The 19,600-nt window shown below is 37.1% G+C and overlaps 2 protein-coding genes across 2 annotated transcripts; both read left to right on the forward strand.

Annotated features, from left to right (window-relative positions):
- Positions 1 to 438: 438 nt before the first annotated feature.
- On the forward strand, positions 439 to 3,136 carry LOC132749191 (apolipoprotein D-like). Its single transcript, XM_060738906.1, has 5 exons — positions 439 to 677; positions 1,152 to 1,288; positions 1,843 to 1,928; positions 2,256 to 2,360; positions 2,994 to 3,136. The coding sequence occupies exons 1-5, from the start codon at positions 555 to 557 to the stop codon at positions 3,131 to 3,133; spliced, it is 591 nt and encodes a 196-aa protein (XP_060594889.1). The 5' UTR covers positions 439 to 554; the 3' UTR covers positions 3,134 to 3,136.
- Positions 3,137 to 15,193: 12,057 nt separating this feature from the next.
- LOC132749188 (apolipoprotein D-like) lies at positions 15,194 to 19,179 on the forward strand. The gene is made up of 5 exons (XM_060738901.1): positions 15,194 to 15,634; positions 16,720 to 16,850; positions 17,174 to 17,259; positions 17,930 to 18,037; positions 18,936 to 19,179. Exons 1-5 carry the CDS (start codon positions 15,512 to 15,514, stop codon positions 19,076 to 19,078), a joined length of 591 nt encoding a protein of 196 aa, XP_060594884.1. The 5' UTR covers positions 15,194 to 15,511; the 3' UTR covers positions 19,079 to 19,179.
- The last annotated feature ends 421 nt before the right edge of the window (positions 19,180 to 19,600 follow it).

Below are 19,600 nucleotides of genomic sequence, written 5' to 3' on the forward strand. Positions count from 1 at the left end.
ATGTTGATTTTAAAATTAGACTGGAAAGACAAAAACACAACAAAATAATCAACAAACAAACGAACAAAATGATAAAAGAACGCAAGATAAATAAGCTGACATTGTTTTTATTCACTTTTTATGATTTGTCCTTCATTACATTGCGTACATGCGTTACTCATTTGTTGTTTGTTATCTTTACGTTACGTTTGTTGACGTATATAAGTGTATGTTAAACTCATAAAATAAAGTAAAAGGCTATCCTCTACTTTTCGATGACCAAACATAAAAATAATCTATATTATACATACAAACCAGGGGTTAAAAACCAGGACCTCTAGTTGTGAATGTAAACAATAGAAGTGGCTGATGTTATATAAATACTCTTGACCCTTTCTAAAACGTATGATGTTTTTAAGTAGTCACGTTTTACGTACTTAACTTATTAACGCTCACGCGCGTGATTCAGAAACGCTGCGGCTATAAAAAGGAGCTAAGCATACACTGCGTCAGTGTTCATCAGAAATCTTTGTTAAAATTGTTAAATTAATTTGTAAAAATTAAAAAACCCAATTATGGAGTATACGCTGAGATTTTTTGTCTTCATAAGTTTAGTTGCCGTTTGTTTTAGTCAGGTTATTTCCTTTACAGGAAAGTGCCCAAAGGTCTATGTTCAAAAAGACTTTTCCATAGAGAAGGTAAGAATTTAGGACATCTATACTTTGATACTCTCAACATGTCAAAATCAGCATATATTGTTGTCTTTAAAAATCGTTTACTGAAAGCTGATCATGATGATAATGATGATGATGGTGATGATGATGGTGGTGGTGGTGTTGATGACGCAGACGACGATAATGATGATGATGATGATTATCATTGTTCTTGTTGTTGTTATTAATATTATTATTATGATTATTATGATAATTATTATTATTATTATTATTATTATTATTATTATTATTATTATTATTTTAGTGCATTTTGTGAGCAATTGAAAATAAGATGTTGGTCGTCTAAAAACTTGATTACCATTTCATTCTTCATTCATTCTTCATTCCTTCTGCATAATTATGATAACGTCGGTGAGGTTTTTTATTGCACACGTCTGTGACTCTAAATGTAAAAAAAATGTTTTATGCTCGCTTGACGCTTGCAATTCTATGTTTCAGTATATAGGAAAATGGTACGAGATGGAAAGATTTTTTGCTTCTTTCGAGGCGTTCCATGATTGTGTAACGGCAAACTACACCCTGCAGCCTGGTGGTGTGGTAAAGGTTAACAATACAGGATACAGTCATAAATTCTGGTTAGAATCTTTTTTAGATAGTTGTAAATATGTTGGGGTATTTGTGTTTGTTTGTTTTTTGCTAGCGGACTGCGAAGCGGGATTAATATTATCACATCTTATTTCTTATGGGTGTATTTAATTTTTATCGTTTTCTGTTGGGGTGAAAGAGTTTGTTTTGTTTTGTTTTATACTTTGCGTGGTCTCGTTCTTTCTTGTTTTTATATGAATGATGATATATATAATCATTATTTGTTGTTATTTTTATTATTGTTTATCTTTTAATATTTTTTTATTCATTGTTTATTAGGGGTAGTATTTTAATTACTAGTATTATGTGTTTGTTTGGTGTTTTGTGTTTACTATACCTTTAGCTTTGCTAATAACTTAGGTTATTTATGTTTGTATTGCGATGCTTGACAATACTATATCTCTAAATCTACAAAACATAAGAAAGTAAATACAGATAGCAGTAAAACACTGTTTAAACCCTTTACTCTTAGCTCTTATAAAATTTATGATAAAATAACAATGTTTAAAGTTTAGTTAAGAATTTTGAACATTTTTATGTACAGGGATAAGGGATATACTACTGCGATAGGTGACGCAGTTGCTGAGGACCCAAACAATCCTGCTAAACTTGGGGTCAGGTTCTCACCACGTAAGTTATCTGTAAAAAAATCATATTTGAAATACTTGTACTTGTACAGGGCACTTGGCTTTCTACTTTGAAAACTGAAAATATCACTATAATTAATTATGACAAAGAATTTTCCAGACTCGATCTTAAGATCTGATCCTGAAAGTAAAATATATTCATAGCTTTGTTTTTCATAGTTGGAAACATTAAATTTTATCATTTTTATGGACATTTAAGCCCCATGTTATGAGAATAGATTGATTGCTATATAGTTTTGTTAAAGAATCATTACGTCATAGCTATCAATGTTAACAATTGCGACACTTTACTTATACATCTGTTTTAAAGGTCAACCACGTGGTGATTACTGGGTACTGTCAACTGACTACAACACCTACACCGTCATCTGGTCCTGTACAGATTTACCCATCCCGTTCCTTAAAGCAAACTTACGTAAGTAGAATGACAGTATGTGTTATATTAAGTTATCGACCGTACCAAAAGCTCATTAACTGTCATTTACAGACTTCGCCTTTTCCTGTTATTAACATTAATTAGAAAACACTTTACGGGGAAAGATTTTTGTTTATCCGTGTTAAATAGACGCTTATGTTGTACATCCGCAGTGAGTGAAAAGCACATACTTTTACAGATTGTATGATTGCATTTTAAATCAGCCAATTATTTTAGCAACATATTTCAAAAACAAATTTATTGAACATGTATTTAAACAAATGAGTCGCGTCACGACAAAACCAACATAATGCGTTTGCGACCAGCATGGATCCAGACCAGCCTGCGCATCCACGCAGTCTGATCAGGATCCATACTGTTCGCTATCAGTTTCTCTACTTGTAATAGGGTTGGTAAGCGAACAGCGTGGGTTCTGATCAGACTGCGCGGATGCATGTCTGGATCCATGCTGGTCGCAAACGTACTATGTAGGTTTTGTCGTGACGCGGCTCAAATGGTGTAAATCTTGGTTTTGTCATAATACAACAGTACAACTCTGCACTTTGCATTCCTAACAAACAACATGCCCGTCTATAAAAAGGCACTATAGTTATATCACTTTTCCTCTTTCAGAATTCGCGTGGATTTTGACAAGACGTCCTGGAGGAATATCCACACAAAAGAAGGAACGACTCTACCGGCTGATGGAAGGATATGGAATTAATACGTCTAAATTTTCTGCGACGAACCAGGAAAATTGTCCAGGGCGTTAAAAACGAAATGGACGTTGTATATCGACTGTTATGGTCAGAGAAGTGTGTAGTAGTGAGAATTTGAGGTGCTTTACAGACTTGTGGATTTATTCCTTGGATTCTCAATGTGCATCATTTTATGTAGTGTTTTTGTAGATTTTTAAATGCATAATACATGTATGTATTATCTATGTGCAATAAAACAATAATATGCTTTCCTTTAATAAGTTTTCTTTATAAAACATGCATCTTTTTATACACCAGTGAGTGAGTGAGTTGGTGAGTGTGTGTGTGTGTGTGTGTGTGTGTGTGTGTGTGTGTGTGCGTGTGTGTGTGTGTGTGTGGGATGGTGAGTGAGTTGGTGAGTGAGTGAGTGAGTGAGTGAGTGAATGAGTGAGTTGGTGGGTGAGTGAGTGAGTGAGTGGAAAGTGTGCGGACGAACAGATGTAAGGACGTCCGAACGGGCATGCAGGCGACCGAGCGAGTAAAAGAAGAAATGAAATTAGTTCGTTTCATATATCTATATATTAACACCAAGGTGCATTTACGTCGTATATCCACTACTGTGCTTAAACTTATAAAACATTATAATTATGCCTTGCTTGTGAGGAGGTTTACTTAAATTTCTTGTATAACCTCCCCTGCACAACACATATCCTTTTCTTCTTGGAAAAACAATCTGTTGTGCAACTCCTTGCAATTAATAAAAATGCATATCACCGTGGGTTTGGTCAGATTGACTTTATTCCCCGAGGCTAGAACTGGGCTTGGTTTTCCGCTAAGAAGTACTATGTGGGTTTCTTCAGTTTGACTGTATTCCTTGAGGCAAGAATCGGGCCTGGCTTTCCGTTACAAACTACTTAAAAGGCCAATAATGGTGGACATCGTCGGCTTTACTGTATTCCCTGAGACTAAAACCGGGCTTGGTTTTCCGTTTAGAACTACAAGAAAGTTCTATCACTAACACAATCATTTTTTCAACATTAATACAATAATAACAGATGAATTTATGTTTTCAATGGCTATACTTTTAATGTCTGCGGAACTCACCTAACGCACATGCTTGAGCAATATTGATAAGAATTTACAGAGTATCTTAAGATCATTTTCCGACTGTATGTTGACAATTCGTTTAAAGTTAAGATCATTATTTTCAAGGCAGAAAGTTTGAAAAATGTTTTGTCTTTGTTTTTTGAATTTTTCGCAACGTAATAAATAGTGTTTCCTATTGCCAATAGCGTTTTCTGAACAAAGTACGCATCGCCTATTTTCTGGAGACGTCCCGTCCCAGCGTCCCGTTTCTTCTGGAAAGTGCGTGTTATTTGTACGAAATTTAAACATTATTTCCCGTTCATACTTTGGTAAACGTATTAGATATTGTTCAATACTATGGGTTTCTTTATAGACTGCATAAGTTCTACCCTTATTAGATGACTGGAGTTGTGTGTTCCATTCCTGATAATACTGATCGATAAGGATTTGTTTTATAGAATTTCCTAAGATTGGGGTATTTAGGGCAGGTTGAAGTAACCACACATCTGCTCTACCACTAGATTTAAGTATAGTTTTAATATGTCTCAGCCATTTAAAATCTTTTTCTGGTTGTTTAAGCATATATTGATTGATTTTGTAAGATAACTTTGAGACTTTCCCAGTAACTAACCTATTCCAGAACGAGATCATCCTATTTTTAATCATAATTGATATCGGTATTACTCCAGTCTCGCCGAATAACATATATTTAGGTGTTGATTTACGAGCACTAGTAATTTTTCTAAGAAACTCGCACTGAACTTTTTCAATAATTTCTAAAGATTCATACCCAAAAATTTCTGATCCATACATAGAATTGGGAGAACAGTATGGTCAAAAAGCTTAAGAATTAAATCAAATGGTAAACTTGAATTATTTACCTTTGTTAAAAGAAGGTATAGGCCCTTATTGGCTTGTTGGACGATGTGTTTACGAGCTTGTAAAAAAGAACCATTACTAGAGAAAGTTAATCCGAGGTATAAATATTTTCCGTTATTTCTAAATTTGATTTGCCTATATGAAATTGGAAATTTCTTACATTTCTTGCGCCGAATATCACTACCTTTGTTTTGTTTGTGTTAATATTTAAATGCCATTGTTCGCAGAATTGATTAAAGTGTAGTAGTGTATTTTGGAAATCAATTTTTGAATTGGATATAATCACTGTATCATCGGCATAGAGTAAAACTAGCAGTTTTAGCCAATACGTCGAGTGTATCTGTTAACTCTATCCCTACTGATCCTTGTGATTCTAAATATTCTTGTAAATCATTTAAAAAGATGGAAAATAAAACCAGACTTAAGTTTTCACCCTGTCTGACGCCTGTATTTGACCAGAAACAATCAGAAAATTCTCCTAAATGCGTTATTCTTGATTTTATATTTTGGTACATATTAAAAATGACATTAAATATTTTCCCATTTATATTCGTTTTGATTAGTTTTTGCCATAAACCTATTCTCCATACTTTATCAAATGCAGCAGAAAAATCAACATATGCACAGAACAGTTTGTTTCTTTTTCTTTAGAATTTCAATGAGAGCATGTAATGTGAAAATATGGTCTGAGCAGCTGTAGTATTTTCTAAAACCAGCCTGGTTTTCATGAAGAAGGTTATTTGATTCTAAATATAACGTTATTCTATTATTTAATACAGAAGTAAATAATTTTCCAAGTGTACTTAAAATAGTTATTGGGCGATAGCATTCCGGTTTCTTCGAATCGCCCTTATTTTTATATATTGGTATAATATACCCTTCTAACCAGGAGTTAGGGATAAAACCAGTATCTAAAATTACATTGAAAAGTTTAGTGTAAATAGGCAATAAAGGTCTTGAGTATATTTTATATACTCGTTTAAAATATTATCGGAGGGGCTTGCTGCCTTTCCATTATTCAAATTTTTAATACATTTTAAAATTTCGTCTGCGCAAATTTCCTTATTTAAAAAGTAGTTCGCATTAGAATTGTTTACATATTCGCTCGGGTCGAATTCATTATTGTCAGTGTCCGAGTTGTTTATATTCTTGAAATAATCGTAAAATTAAAAAGGCCTATCACCGTGTGTTTTATCAGCTTGACCTGAGCTTTACCTGAGGCTAGAACTGGGCTTGGTTTTCTGTTTAGAACAACGCAAAAGGCCTATCACCGTGTGTTTGGTCAGCTTGACTGTATTTTCTGAGGCTAGAACCTGTCTTGGTTTCCGTGAAGAAGTACTAAAAAATGCATATTACCGTGTGTTTTATCAGTTTGCCTGTATTGCCTGAGGCTAGAACCGGGATTGTTTTGTGTTATTGTTTTTTTATAGAACAAAACAATAGCCTATTACCTTGGTTTGGTCAGTTTGACTGTATTAACTGAGGGTAGAGACCGGCTTGGATTTTCGTTTAGAACCACTGAAAAGGCCTAACACTTTGTGTTTTGTCAGTTTAACTTTTTCCGTGAGGGTAAAACCAGTCTTGGCTTTTCGTTAGAAACTACTAAATAGGTCTATCTCCGTGAGTTGGTCAGCTTTACTTTATTTCCTGAGGGGAGAACCTGGCGTTCCGGTTTAAACTAGGAAAAGGCCTATCACCGTTGTTTTGGTCAGCTTGACTGTTTTCCCTGAGACTTAAACTGGACTTGGCTTTCTTGTAAGAACTACTAGAAAGGGTTTTCACCGTAGGCTTGATCAGCTTGACAGTATTTTCCGAAGCTACAAAAAGGCTTGGTTTCCCGTAAAGAACTACTAAAAAGGCCTATCACCGTGTGTTTGATCAGATTGACTGTGTTCCCTAAGGCTGGAACCGGGCGTTGGTTTCCGTTCAGAATTACAAGAAAAGTCTATCATCGAGTGGGTTTGAAATCTTGACTGCATTCTCCGAGGCTAGAACCAAGCTCAGTTTTACGTTAAAAAGTACTTAAAATGTTTATCACCGTGGGTTTGGTTAGCTTGACTGTAATCCCTTATGCTAGAACTGGGCTTGGCATTTGATAAGAACTACTAGAAATGTCTATCACCATGGGGTTGGTGAGCTTGACTGTATTCCCTGAAGCTTGAACGTGGCTTTGGTTTCCGTTCAGAACAACAAGAAAGGCCTATCACTGTGGGTCTGTAAGCTTGACTGTATTCTAGTAGGCGAGAACCGGGCTTGATTTTCCTTCAGGAACTACTAAAATTGCGTTTCAGCGTGGTATGGTCAGTTTGACTGTATTACTTGTGGCAAGAACCGGGCTTGGCTTTTCGTTACAAACTACTAAAAAGGCCATATCCGTGGACTTGATCAGCTTGACTGTCTTCCCTGATGCTAAAACCGGACTTGATTTTCCGTTTAAAGTACAAAAAAGTCTCCCACCGTGGGTTTTGCCAGCTTGACTGTATCCCCCAAAGCTAAAACCGGGCTTGGTTTTCCGTTAAGAACTTCTAGAAAAGCCTATTACCTAGGGTTTGGTCACCTTGATTGTATACCATAAGGCCAGAAACGGACTTTTCGTTAAGAACTACTAAAAAGACTTATCACCTTGGCTTTGGTCAGATTGACGTTATTCCCCCAAGGCTAGAACTGGGCTTGGTTTTCTAAAAAGGTCTATCAACGTGGGTTTTGTAAGCTTGACTGTATTCCCTCAATTTAGGACCGGGCGTAGTTTTCCAGTTAAAAAACTACTTAAAAGGCCTATCACCATGTGTATGGGCAGCTTGACTGTATTCCCTGAGGCTAGAACGGGGCTTTGATTTCTTTTAAGAAAAACGCAAAAGGCCTATTATCGTGGGTTTGGTCGGCTTGACTGTATTCTCTAAGACTAGATCCGGGCTTGTTTTTGTGTAGAACTACAGAAAAGGGCCAATCACCGTGGTTTTGGTCAGCTTGACTGGATTCCCCCGGCTAGAACCGGGCTAAGTTTACCCGTTAGTAACTATTTAGATGGCCAATCACCGTGGGTTTGATCAGCTTGACTGTATTCCCTCAGTCTAGGACCAAGATATCAACTAAACTGGCCTGTCACTGTGGGTTTGGTCAGCTTCACTGTAATCCCTAAATCTTTAACCAGGCTTGGTTTCCCGTTAAGAACTACCAAAATGGCCTATGTTTGTCGATTTGGTCATCTTTACTTTATATCCTGAGGCTAGAACCGGGCTTCGCTTTTCGTTACAAATTACTACAAATGCCTATCACCGTGGCTTTGGTCAGCTTGACATTATTTCGTGAGGCTAGAACCGGGCTTTGATTTCCGTTAAGTACTACTAGAAAAGGTTTGCCACCGTGGTTGTGTACACTTGATTGCATTCTCAGAGGCTAGAACCGGGCTTGGTTATCCGTTTAGAAGTACTAAAAATACCTATTACCGTGGGTTTGGTCAGCTTGACTGCAATCCCTTATACTAGAACTGGGCTAGCCTTTTTGATAAAAACTACTTGAAGGTCCTATCACCGTGACTTTGGTAAACATGACTGTATTCCCTGATGCAAGAAGCGGGCTTTGGTTTCCGTTCAGAACTACAAAAAATGCAAATCACCGTGGGTTTGGTCAGCTTGACTGCATTCCTTGAGCTAAAAACCAGGTCGGCCTTTCGTTACAAACTACTAAAAAGACCAATCATTGCGTGCTTGCTCTGCTTGACTGTATTACTCGAGGCTAAAACCGGGCGAGATTTTCCGTTAAGACTTTAAAAAGTCCTCTCATCGCGGGTTTGGTCACCATGATACTATTCCATATGGCCAAAAACGGACTTGGATTTCGTTAAGAACTACCAGAAAGGCCTATCACCGTGGGTTTGGTCAGCTTGATTTTATTCCCCCGAGTATAAAACCGGGCTTTGTTATCCGTTTTAGAACTTCTAAAAATGTCTATCACCGTGGGTCTGGTAAGCTTGACTGTTTTCTCTCAAGTAAGGAAGGAAGTACTAAAGCGGCCGATCACCGTGTGTATGGTCAGCTTGACTGTATTCCCTGAGGCTTGAACTGGGCTTGGCTTTTGTTAAGAATTACAAGAAAGGCCTATCACTGTTTATTTCGTCAGCATTACTGTATTTCAAGAGGGTAGAACCTGGCGTGGTTTCCCGTTAAAAACTATTAAAAAGGCCTATCACCGTGGGTTTGTTAGTTAGACGGTATTCCCTTAGGCTTGAACTAGGCTTGGCTTTCCGTTAAAATCTAAATAAAGGCCTATCGCCGTGGATTTGGTCAGCTTAACTGTATTCCCTTAGGCTTTAACCGGTCTTTGCTTTCCGTAAAGAACTACTATAAACGCTTAACACGTATGCTTGAGTGTATTTTCTGAGGATACCATAAGGCCTGGTTTACCATTTAGAACTACTAAAATAGCCTATCACCGTGTGTTTGGTCATCTTGACTGTATTCCTTGAGGCTAGAACTGGGCTTGTTTCCGTAAAAAAAAACTACGCAAAAGGCATATCACCGTGTGTTTGATCAGATTGACTGTGTTCCCTGAGGCTAGATCCGGGTTTGGTTTTTGTTAAGAACTACAAAAAGGGCCGATCAAAGTGGTTTGGTCAGATTTACTGTATTCCCCAGGCTAGAACCGGGCTAAGTTTTCCCGTTACTAACAACTAGAATGGCCAATCACCGTGGGTCTTGTCAGCATGAATGTTTTCCCTCCGGCTAGAACCGAGATAGATTTTACTTTAAGAACTACTAAAATGGCCTTTCACCGTGGGTTTTGCCAGCTTGACTGTATTCCCTGAAGCTAGAACCAGGCTTGATTGTCCGTTTAGAACTACCAAAAAGGCCTTTGTCTGTCAGTTTGGTCAACTTTACTTTTCGTTACAAATTACTAAAAATACCTATTAACGTGGCTTTGGTCAGCTTGACATTATTCCATGAGGCTAGAACCTGGATTTGATTTCTGTTAAGAACTACTAGAAAGGCCTACCACCGTTGGTTTATGAACTTGACTGTATTCTTCGAGGCTAGAACCGGGCTTGATTTTCCGTAATAAAATGCCGTGGGTTTGGTCAGCTTGATTGCAATTCCTAAAGCTAGAACTTGGCTTGGCTTTTTGATAAGTACTAGATAGGCCTATCACCATGGGTTTGGTGACCTAGACTGTATTATCTGAGGCTAGAACCGGGCTTTGGTTTCTGTTCAGAGCTACAAGCAAAGCCTATTACCGTGGATTTGTAAGCTTGACTGTATTTTCCGAGGCTAATACCGGGCTTGGTTTTCCGTTCAAGTACAAAAAATGCCTATCACCTTGGGTTTGGTCAGCTTGAGTGTTTTCGTTGAGGCAAGAACCGGGCTTGGCCTTTCGTTACAAACTACTAAAGAGACCAATCACCGTGGACTTGGTCAGCTTGACTGCATTCCCTGAGGCTAAAACCGGGCTTAATTTTCCGTTTAGAACTACAAAACAAGCCTCTCACCGTGGGTTTGGTCAACTTGACTGTATCCTTTGAAGCGAAAACCGAGCTTCGTTTTCCTTTAAGAACTACTAGAGAGGCCTACCACCGTGGGTTTGGTCACCTTGATTATATTACATAAGGCCAGAAACGGACTTGATTTTTTGTTTAAAACTATCAGTGAGGCCTATCACTGTGGGTTTTGTCAGCTTGACTGTATTTCCTGTTGCTAGAACCAGGCTTGACATTTCGTTGAGAATTACTACAAAAGGCCTATCAACTAGTGTTTGGTCAGCTTGACTGTATTTACTGAGACTTGAATTTGGCTTGGTTTTCCGTGTAGAACTATTCGAAAGGCTTATCACTATGGGTTTTGTCAGCTTCACTGTAACTTTCCTGAGCCTAAAACTGGGCTTGGTTTTCTGATAAGAACTACTGAAATGGGATAAAAGCGTGACTTTGGTTAGCTTGACTAAATTCCCGAGTTTAGTACCGGGCTTGGATTTTCTTTAAGAACAACTAAAAAGGCCTATCACCTCAAGTTTTGTCAGTTTGACATTTCCGTTCAGCTAGGTCGGGGCTCAGTTTCCCATTAAAAGCTACTAAATTGGCTGTCACCGTGGGTTTATTTAGATTGACTTTATTCTCTGAGGCTTGAACCGGGCTTGGTTTTCCCTTAAGTTCTACAAAATATGCTTATCTCCGTGGGTTTGGTCAGTTTGACTGTATTTCCTGAGGCAAGAACCGGGCTTGACTTTTCGTAAGGGCCTTTTAAAAAGGCCTATCACCGTGGGTTTGGTAAGCTTCACTGCATTCCATGAGGCTAGAACCGGGCTTGGTATTCCGTAAAGAACAATTAAAAAGGCTTATCACCGTAAGTTTTGTGAGTTTGACATTTCCCTTCAGCTAGGTCCGGTCTAAGTTTCCCGTTAATAAGTACAAAATATACCTACCACTGTGAGTTTGGTCAGCTGTACTTTATTACCTGGGTCAGAACCGGGCTTGGTTTTCCATGAAGAACTACAAAAAGGCCTATCACCATGGTTTTGGTTAACTGTATTACCTGAGGCCAGAACCGGACTTGCCTTCTCGATACGAGTTACTAAAAAGGCCTATGACTGTGTGTTTGGTCAGCTTGAATGTATTCTCTGAGGCTGGAACCGCGCTTGGTCTTTCGTTACGATCTACTAGAAAAACCTATCACCGTGGGTTTGATCAGCTCGACTGTATTCCCGGAGGCTAGAACTATGCGTGGTTTTAGGTAAAGAACTACTTATAAGGCTTAATGTCGTGGGTTTGGTCATCTTGACTGTAAGCCTTGAGGCTAAAAGCCTGACTTTTTGTTAAGAACTACTAGAAAGGGCCATCACTGTGGATTGGGTCCGCTTGACGTTATTCCCCGAGCCTATAACTGGGCTTGGATTTCCTTTAAGAACTACTAAAAAGGAATATATCCGGTGTTTGGTCAGCTTGCCTGTATTTTCTGAGGTAGAACCGGGCGTGGTTTGACGTTAAAAACTATTAAAACGGCCTATCACCGTGTGTTTGATCAGCTTTACTGTATTCCCTGAAGCTAGAACCGGGCTTGTTTTTCCGTAAAGAACTACACAAAAGGGGGTTTTACCATTTTTACCGTAATCACTTATGTTTGACTTATCGATAAGAACTACTTGAAAGGCCTTTCACCGTGGGTTTTGTCAGCTTGACTATATTCCCTGAGATGAGAACTGGACTTGTATTTTATTTAAGAACTACTAGGAAGGGCTGTCACCGTGGATTTGTTAGCTTGAGTGCATTCCCTGAGTCTAGAATCAGGATTGGTTTTGCGTTAAAAACTACTGAAGTGGTATATCACCGTGGGTTTGGTCAGCTGGACTGTATTCCCTGAGGCTAGAACTGGATTTTCAGTAAGGAACTACTAAAAACGCCTAACACCGTGGGTTTGGTCATCTTGACTTTATTCCCTTAGGCTAGGTCCGGGCTTGTTTTTTCGTGAAGAAATCCGAAAAAGGCCTATCAACGGGGCTTTGATCAACTTGACTATATTCCCTGAGACTAGAACCGGGCTTGGCTTTAAATGATTGTTAATACGTACTAAAAAGTCAAATCACCGTGGATTTGGTCAGCTTGACTTTATTCCTGGAAGCTAGAACCAGGCTTGATTTCTGCTTAGAACTACTAAAAAGGTCTATTACCGTGGGTTTGGTCAGCTTGACTTTATTCCTGGAAGCTAGAACCAGGCTTGATTTCTGTTTAGAACTACTAAAAAGGTCTATTACCGTGGGTTTGGCCAGCTTGACTGTAATTCCAAATGCTAGAACTGGGCTTGGTTTTTCGAGAACGGCCTTTCACCGTGGGTTTCGTGAGCTTGACTGTATTCCCTGATGCTAGAACTAAGCTTTGGTTTCCGTTAATAAAGTATTATTAGAAAGGCATATATCCGTATATTTTGTAAGCTTGGCTGTATTCTCCGAGGCTAGAACCGGGCTTGGTTTTCCGTTAAGAATAACAAGAAAGGCCTATCACCATGGGCTAAGTCAGCTTGACTGTATTCTCTGAGGCTAGAACCGTTCTTGGAATTCCGTTAAGAACTAATAAAAAGATCCATCACCATGGGTTTGGTCAGATTGACTGTACTTCTTGAGGCTAGAACCGGACTTGGTTTTTGTTAAGTGGGTTTTCGTTAAGAACTATTAGAAAGGCCCATCACCGTTGTTTTTGTCAGCATGACTGTATTCCCTGAGGCTGGAACCGAGCTCGCCTTGTCGTCATGAACTAATAGAAAGGCCTATCACGGTGGGTTTGGTAAGCTTGACTGTATTCTCTGAGGCTAGGTACAGGCTGGGTTTATCGTGAAGAACTACGAAAAAGTCCTATCACCTGCTAGAAAGGCCTATCACTGTAGGTTTGGTCAGCTTGACTGTATTCCTTGAGGCTAGAACCAGGCTTGACTTTTCGTTAAGACCTGCTAGAAAGGCCTATCACTGTAGGTTTGGTCAGCTGTACTGTATTCTCTGTGGCTAGAACAGGGCTTGGTTTTCATTTCTGTCACCATTCCCATCTCATTTTTATCATTTTGTTCTTCCATCCCACTCTAAATACTGTGTTCTCGTACAACCATCTTTTCCTTGCACCCACTCCCACCATCTTATCTTGTTTTTGCATCATCCCAAAATCTTCTTCTTGCATCCTCTTCCAATAATCTTGCTTCTGCTACCCCCATCCCCAACATTTTGTTCTTGTGCAAACCACTCCCTTTCCCTAAATTTTGTGATTGCATCCCCCTCTAACCAGTTCTTTCACCCTAAATCATCGTCTTGCATTGCCTTCCCAAAATCTTGTTCTCGCATCGCCATCCCACCACTTTCTTCTCGCATCCTGTTCTACCATATTTTTTTTGTATCCTCCTCCCGCAGACACTCAGAAAACTGTTTATTCTTGCACTTCTCATCCAACATTTTTTCTACCTTGTTTTAATGCTTCTCTAAATTTTCAGTACGTTGAGTTGTTTAGTCCAAGTTTTGTTTTAGAAGATGATTCTCGCAGCAATATAAACCGACCTAATAACCTTATTTCAACGCCAATGTTGAAACGTGTTTCGTGCGGCTGATATTATTTCGTATATTCAATTATATTATATTATTATATTCAATTAAGGAACCCACTGGTGAAAAAAAAGATGTCACAATAATGTATAAGAGCCTTGGCCGAATTCGACAATAAAACAGTGAAACCTAATTCTACAGAAAGGTCAATCTATATTAAAGTAACATTAATGGATATTCTTTCCTTGAATAACCATAGATCGCATTTTGTACATAATTTCATTAAGGGTATTCGTACCCTTACTTTGTCTCATTTGTATACATTCACTTACATACATATATACACCGATCACATCAAACATGCACACATCCCTTTTAATTAATGAATTTCAAGAGACATAATCTGAGCCGCGTCATGACAAAACCAACATAGTGCATTTGCGACCAGCATGGATCCAGGCCAGCCTGCGCAACCGCGCAGTCTGATCAGGATCCAAACTGTTAGCTTAAAAACCATATTACATGTAGAGAAACTGATAGCGAACAGCATGGATCCTGATCAGACTGCGCGGTTGCGCAGGCTGGTCTGGATCCATGCTGGTCGCAAACCCATTATGTTGGTTGTGACGTGGCTCATATGTAATTTTTATTTATGTCCTCCACACGAGGAAGTCAAAAACTACATGACAACACCAACTTTTTGCTACCTTTAAGACGCATTACTGCAAGCTCAACACTTCTTTCTCCATTTGTTAAACATTTTAAACACACGTTTGACATTTCTAAAGAAAAAGAAGATGGATTTCTGAGGCATTATGTGCCTTGTGGTTGTTGTTTCAGAGCTTTAAAAATTTTATTCCTAAAGTTTATCTTTAGCAATCGTGACCTCATTATGCATTAGACTAACCATTTATAAAAATTTTGCAGAGGAGTACTCCTGTGAAGTTTGGTCAAAATCTACCTATGATTTAGGAGAAGATATTTTGTTTAAAGAAATTGTGGATAACGACTAATTACGGACACTTTCATTTGAGCACAAAGTGCGCATGTGATTTAAATACAAATGTACTAAGACGATCACGTTTCCAAATAAAACCACTAACATGATTTTATATCGTGTAAAAGAATGAACATCAAGTGACAAGATGCAAAATTTATTCCCTAAATAGATATAAAATAACGTAAAGTATTTTTCACCCCAAAGACGCCTTGAAATGATTTTAATGTAAGATAAAGGCTTACCAAAGAGATGCACTTACGGAATTCATAGCGGTGTCACGGTATCGATGTAGGCTTAACAAAATTTATGTAAGTAAATCAACTGTTGAATGGTCACTCGGTATCAAATGTGATGTATTACTTAACTGAACAAAAGCGTCTAAATTCGCCATGTTCTGGTGATATAAAGGAACAGCCTTGAGCTCCACAATTTATTATTCGGCAGAAAGTGCTAGAGTGCGTTCATTAATAGCTTTTTAATTAAGAATGTTGGGGTTTTCGGCTAGGTTTGTTTTATTAATTACATTGGTTGGAGTGTGTGCGTGTCAGGTGTTTCAGTCGGGGGAGTGTCCAAAAGCGCAGGTTCAGCAGAATTTCGATATAAAAAAGGTACGGTTGTGTTTTTAAGAATTATGCAGGAGTATTTTTACATAAAACAGACCTACAGAAAAAATTATTTGACTGGTTTTATGTGATAATTTTGGTAATGTGAAGTCTCTTGTTAAACATATAGTTTTTAATACCGATCATTTATCCCTTTTCTGTAATTTTTGTGAAAAAAAACTGTACTGTAAATTTGTTTTTAAACCATGACTTCCGTTCTAGTTCAGGGTGAATGTCATTACAGTTTGATCAGGTCCGTTGTCTAAATATTTGAAGCTTCTTTATTTTTCCAGTTTTGCTTGCAGATTTTTTTCCTATGCGGTAATATTTTGATGACAATATGTGTCACAATTTCTTCAAGCATATCAGGAAAAGTATAAAAGCTACAATGGAAAATATGTATCATTGAAATCGGAAAATTTTGGTCAGATAGATAATGTATGTTTATTATTCAAATAGTGTATAAGATATAACGAAAAATTAGCGAATACAATTAACGGTCAGCCAGTGTTACCGTAAACAAATGTCACGTGATCAACTACCTTGGAATTATATGATGTTTTCGGGGCAATTTTATGTTCAGTAGTAGAACATTAGTACGCGGAGGTCGCCATTTAAAGTATTTCAGTCAAATAATGAGGACAGAATGGAGATGACCCTCGCACGTGACAAAGATGTACTAAACAAAATTGGAAACAAAAGAAAAAAAACGAAAGCAACAGCCGTTTTGGCAACATTATATTATAACCGGAAATCATGAATATTTATCAATTTATTAGGATCCGAAATTCTAGATGCTGCTTCTTTCTATTTTAACGTTATGGTGCAGATTTTCTTTTTTTATCTTTTGTATTAGGATTACGCCCACATTTAATTTAAAAAATCTGAAACAGGAAAAATGAAATATTGTACGTCTGCCTATAGCTCTTTTAATACGCACCTAGTTGACACGCAAAATCGATCGGATGGAATATTTTTGCGCATGCGCAGTTTGCAAAAGATTTTTGGCCTACACAGAAATAAATTAACACATTCATTGGCAACTGCACGCTATGTTTTTGTCTAATACTTTTATTTTATTTTGTTTTAAGTATGTTGGAAAATGGTATGAACAGAGACGATTTGCGTTTGCTTTCGAAGCGTTCCAAGATTGTGTCACTGCCGAATATACGCTGAGAGATGACGGTCTTATCACCGTTAACAACACAGGATATAACACATTGTAAATATGTATATTTTTATAATACACATATCTCAAATATTGATAATATATACCATACTTGACTTGCATAAGCCTTTTGGTGTTGATTTTGACTTCTTGTTTTTTGTTGTTGTTTTTTTCTTTTTGTTGTTGATTTTGACTTTTTTTACTAATAAAACGCACTTAAGTAGCTTCTTACTTATTTTGATCAAACAAATGTATTTCCAGAGCTGATATATAAACGAATTTCCTTATTCGACATATTACTTGAGATTTATTGAATACGAGATTTTTTCAAATTTGAAAAATGCTGTTGTTTTTTCCTCTCCCTCTCTCTCGTGTAGGACGAGGTCATACTCGACTAATATGGGCGATGCTGCATCGATGGATCCAAACAATCCTGCTAAACTTGGTGTCAAATTCTTTTCAGGTATTTCTTTTCTTTGATGATAAATCTGGAAACTGATCTATACAGTTTCTTAAAACTGCATAATTATGCTGATTTTAGTCATTTATAATTTTTGCTTTTGCAATGTGAAATATCTTTCTTCTTTGTGAGCTATCTATATAATTGAAGTATGCAATGTATAAATTAAATAAATTTATAACCTGTATTACATATTTTATCAATTTCATTTTTGCTTATCTACATTTAAATTTCATTCACATTCAATAAACATAAACCTTAAGAATTACGAACACTAACGAGCATATGGTACATGAGCCGCCATTACGGTATTTTCTTAATGAATGTCAACACAGTTCGTGGAAAACACACCCTCGCGTGACAAAAATGTACTGAAAATATGTATTTAGAAGAGTGACAGTGGCTATCGCACTAGCACGTCGAAAGCGTTGCACAAAAAAAATGTTTTCATCGTACGAAATACAGACAACGAACGCGGAATTAAAGATTTCGACGTCAACTATTATGTAGGAATTGTTCGTGCACTACCATCTGCAGAAACTGTGGGCTCAGGCATTAAATTCGCCTTCGTGCTTCAGCAGATGGTAATGCAAGAAAAAGGGTGCATCGGCGCTAGTCTTGCATGAACGTTTAAGTTGAAATCCATATATGTAACTATCTTGTCATTTTACAGGTCAGCCACGAGGCGATTACTGGGTTCTCTCAACGGACTACACCTCCTACACCGTAATATGGTCATGTGGCACAACATCCGTTGGACCTCTTGGCCACTTCAATACTGGTAAAGCTTAATTCTATATGTGTATAAGCATACGTAAACTTTAATTTACCAAACCAGCAGTTATGCTAAAAGCTTTAATTTATTATTGTACTCCTGACCCCAGTGGCTAAGTAGGAAAAGTGCTTGCCTCTGAACAAATCGATAGAGAGTTCGAGCTTGCTGTAGTTTCATTACATGACAACAGTACTGGTTAGTACAAGGAAGCGCTTTAGAGGTTCAAATAACCTTTTAAGTTCTTCTTCACATTAAAACTATAATAGATATACCTTTCTAGAAAAATCTTGTATCCTTGCAGGGTTAAAAACTTGATTAATTTGAGAACATGTGTGGGATTTTCTTTCTTTTTTGTGAATCTAGAAGTATTTCCTCCTGCTTTTTTTACCTTACCTGCATGCATAGTTTATAACTGAATTTGATACTTTCACGGAAGTTACGTTTGATTCATGTTGCATGGAATAATGAAATATAGCGGAAGAAACCTAATCGTATCATTTTCATATAGGTCACAAATTAACATTATGTATGTGCACCACAGTGTTAAGTTGTTTTTTTTTTTTGTTGCTAACCATTGGTTTTAGGAAAGAAAAAAAAAGTATGTTGATGAAATTTATAACTCGTGAAAGGTTTAAAGATATTAAAACATAATATCCGGAAATGGAGGCTTTTTAGCTCATAACTTTTGGTTTTAATTAACGAAACAAAACTTGTTATTTTAATAAACAAAACGGAGCTTTTGATTTCAATAAACGAAATGGAGATTTCGATTTTAATAAACGAAATGGAGCTGTTGATTTTAATAAACGAAATGGACCTGTTGATTTTATTGAACAAAATTGAGCTTTTGGTTACATGTGTACGTTGTATATCATAATAATTCACAATTTACCTTTCTTTTCAGAACTTAGTTGGATATTAACCCGTACCCCGGAAGGTATACCGGAGTCAAAGATGAACCAGCTTTTAGAATTAATGAAAGGTTATGGAATAAATACATCCAAGTTTTCCGTAACCAACCAGAGGAGTTGCCCTGGGAGAAGTTAATATTTCATCCATTGCTTTATGTTGTGAAAATATCAATATCTTTTGTTTTTCGTATTTTTTATTTGTACGAGTATATCATATTTTATACAATAAACCTGAAGGAAAAACTGTCATTTCATAGCATGTCATTTACTTAAATACGGATTGTCTCCAATTAAATTACGCTGACAACATCTGAAAAAATTACAAAGTATGCTTCCTAATAAGTAATGATCTTATTTAATCATCTTCGTCTTAAAGTAATAATTATGTACCTATATATTTAATCAGTTAAGATTGCGAAGTAGGATAAACAAATTAAGTCACGAGTGTTAAGTAGGAGTAATTTAAGACAAACTATTTTGAACGATTAATACAAACGGTTTTAATTCGAACAACAACAACAACAACATGTATTTCTGTTATCCCTGCTGCTGCTACTATTACTACAACAACAACAACAACAATATGCATGTTATATTTATTATTATTATTATTATTGGTATTATTATTATTATTATATCATCATCATCATTATCATCG

The sequence above is a fragment of the Ruditapes philippinarum genome, unplaced genomic scaffold (assembly GCF_026571515.1).
Source record: "Ruditapes philippinarum isolate M1 unplaced genomic scaffold, ASM2657151v2 ctg181_1_1_1_1, whole genome shotgun sequence".
NCBI classification, from domain to species: domain Eukaryota; kingdom Metazoa; phylum Mollusca; class Bivalvia; order Venerida; family Veneridae; genus Ruditapes; species Ruditapes philippinarum.

Bases quoted from the DNA above. Each gene is read 5' to 3' on its own strand.
- LOC132749191 (XM_060738906.1), top strand. From the start codon at position 555: ATGGAGTATACGCTGAGATTTTTTGTCTTCATAAGTTTAGTTGCCGTT. The intron at 1,929-2,255 runs GTAAGTTATCTG...TCTGTTTTAAAG, and splicing joins TGGGGTCAGGTTCTCACCAC to GTCAACCACGTGGTGATTAC. The intron at 2,361-2,993 runs GTAAGTAGAATG...TTCCTCTTTCAG, and splicing joins GTTCCTTAAAGCAAACTTAC to AATTCGCGTGGATTTTGACA.
- LOC132749188 (XM_060738901.1), top strand. From the start codon at position 15,512: ATGTTGGGGTTTTCGGCTAGGTTTGTTTTATTAATTACATTGGTTGGA. The intron at 17,260-17,929 runs GTATTTCTTTTC...GTCATTTTACAG, and splicing joins TGGTGTCAAATTCTTTTCAG to GTCAGCCACGAGGCGATTAC. The intron at 18,038-18,935 runs GTAAAGCTTAAT...CTTTCTTTTCAG, and splicing joins TCTTGGCCACTTCAATACTG to AACTTAGTTGGATATTAACC.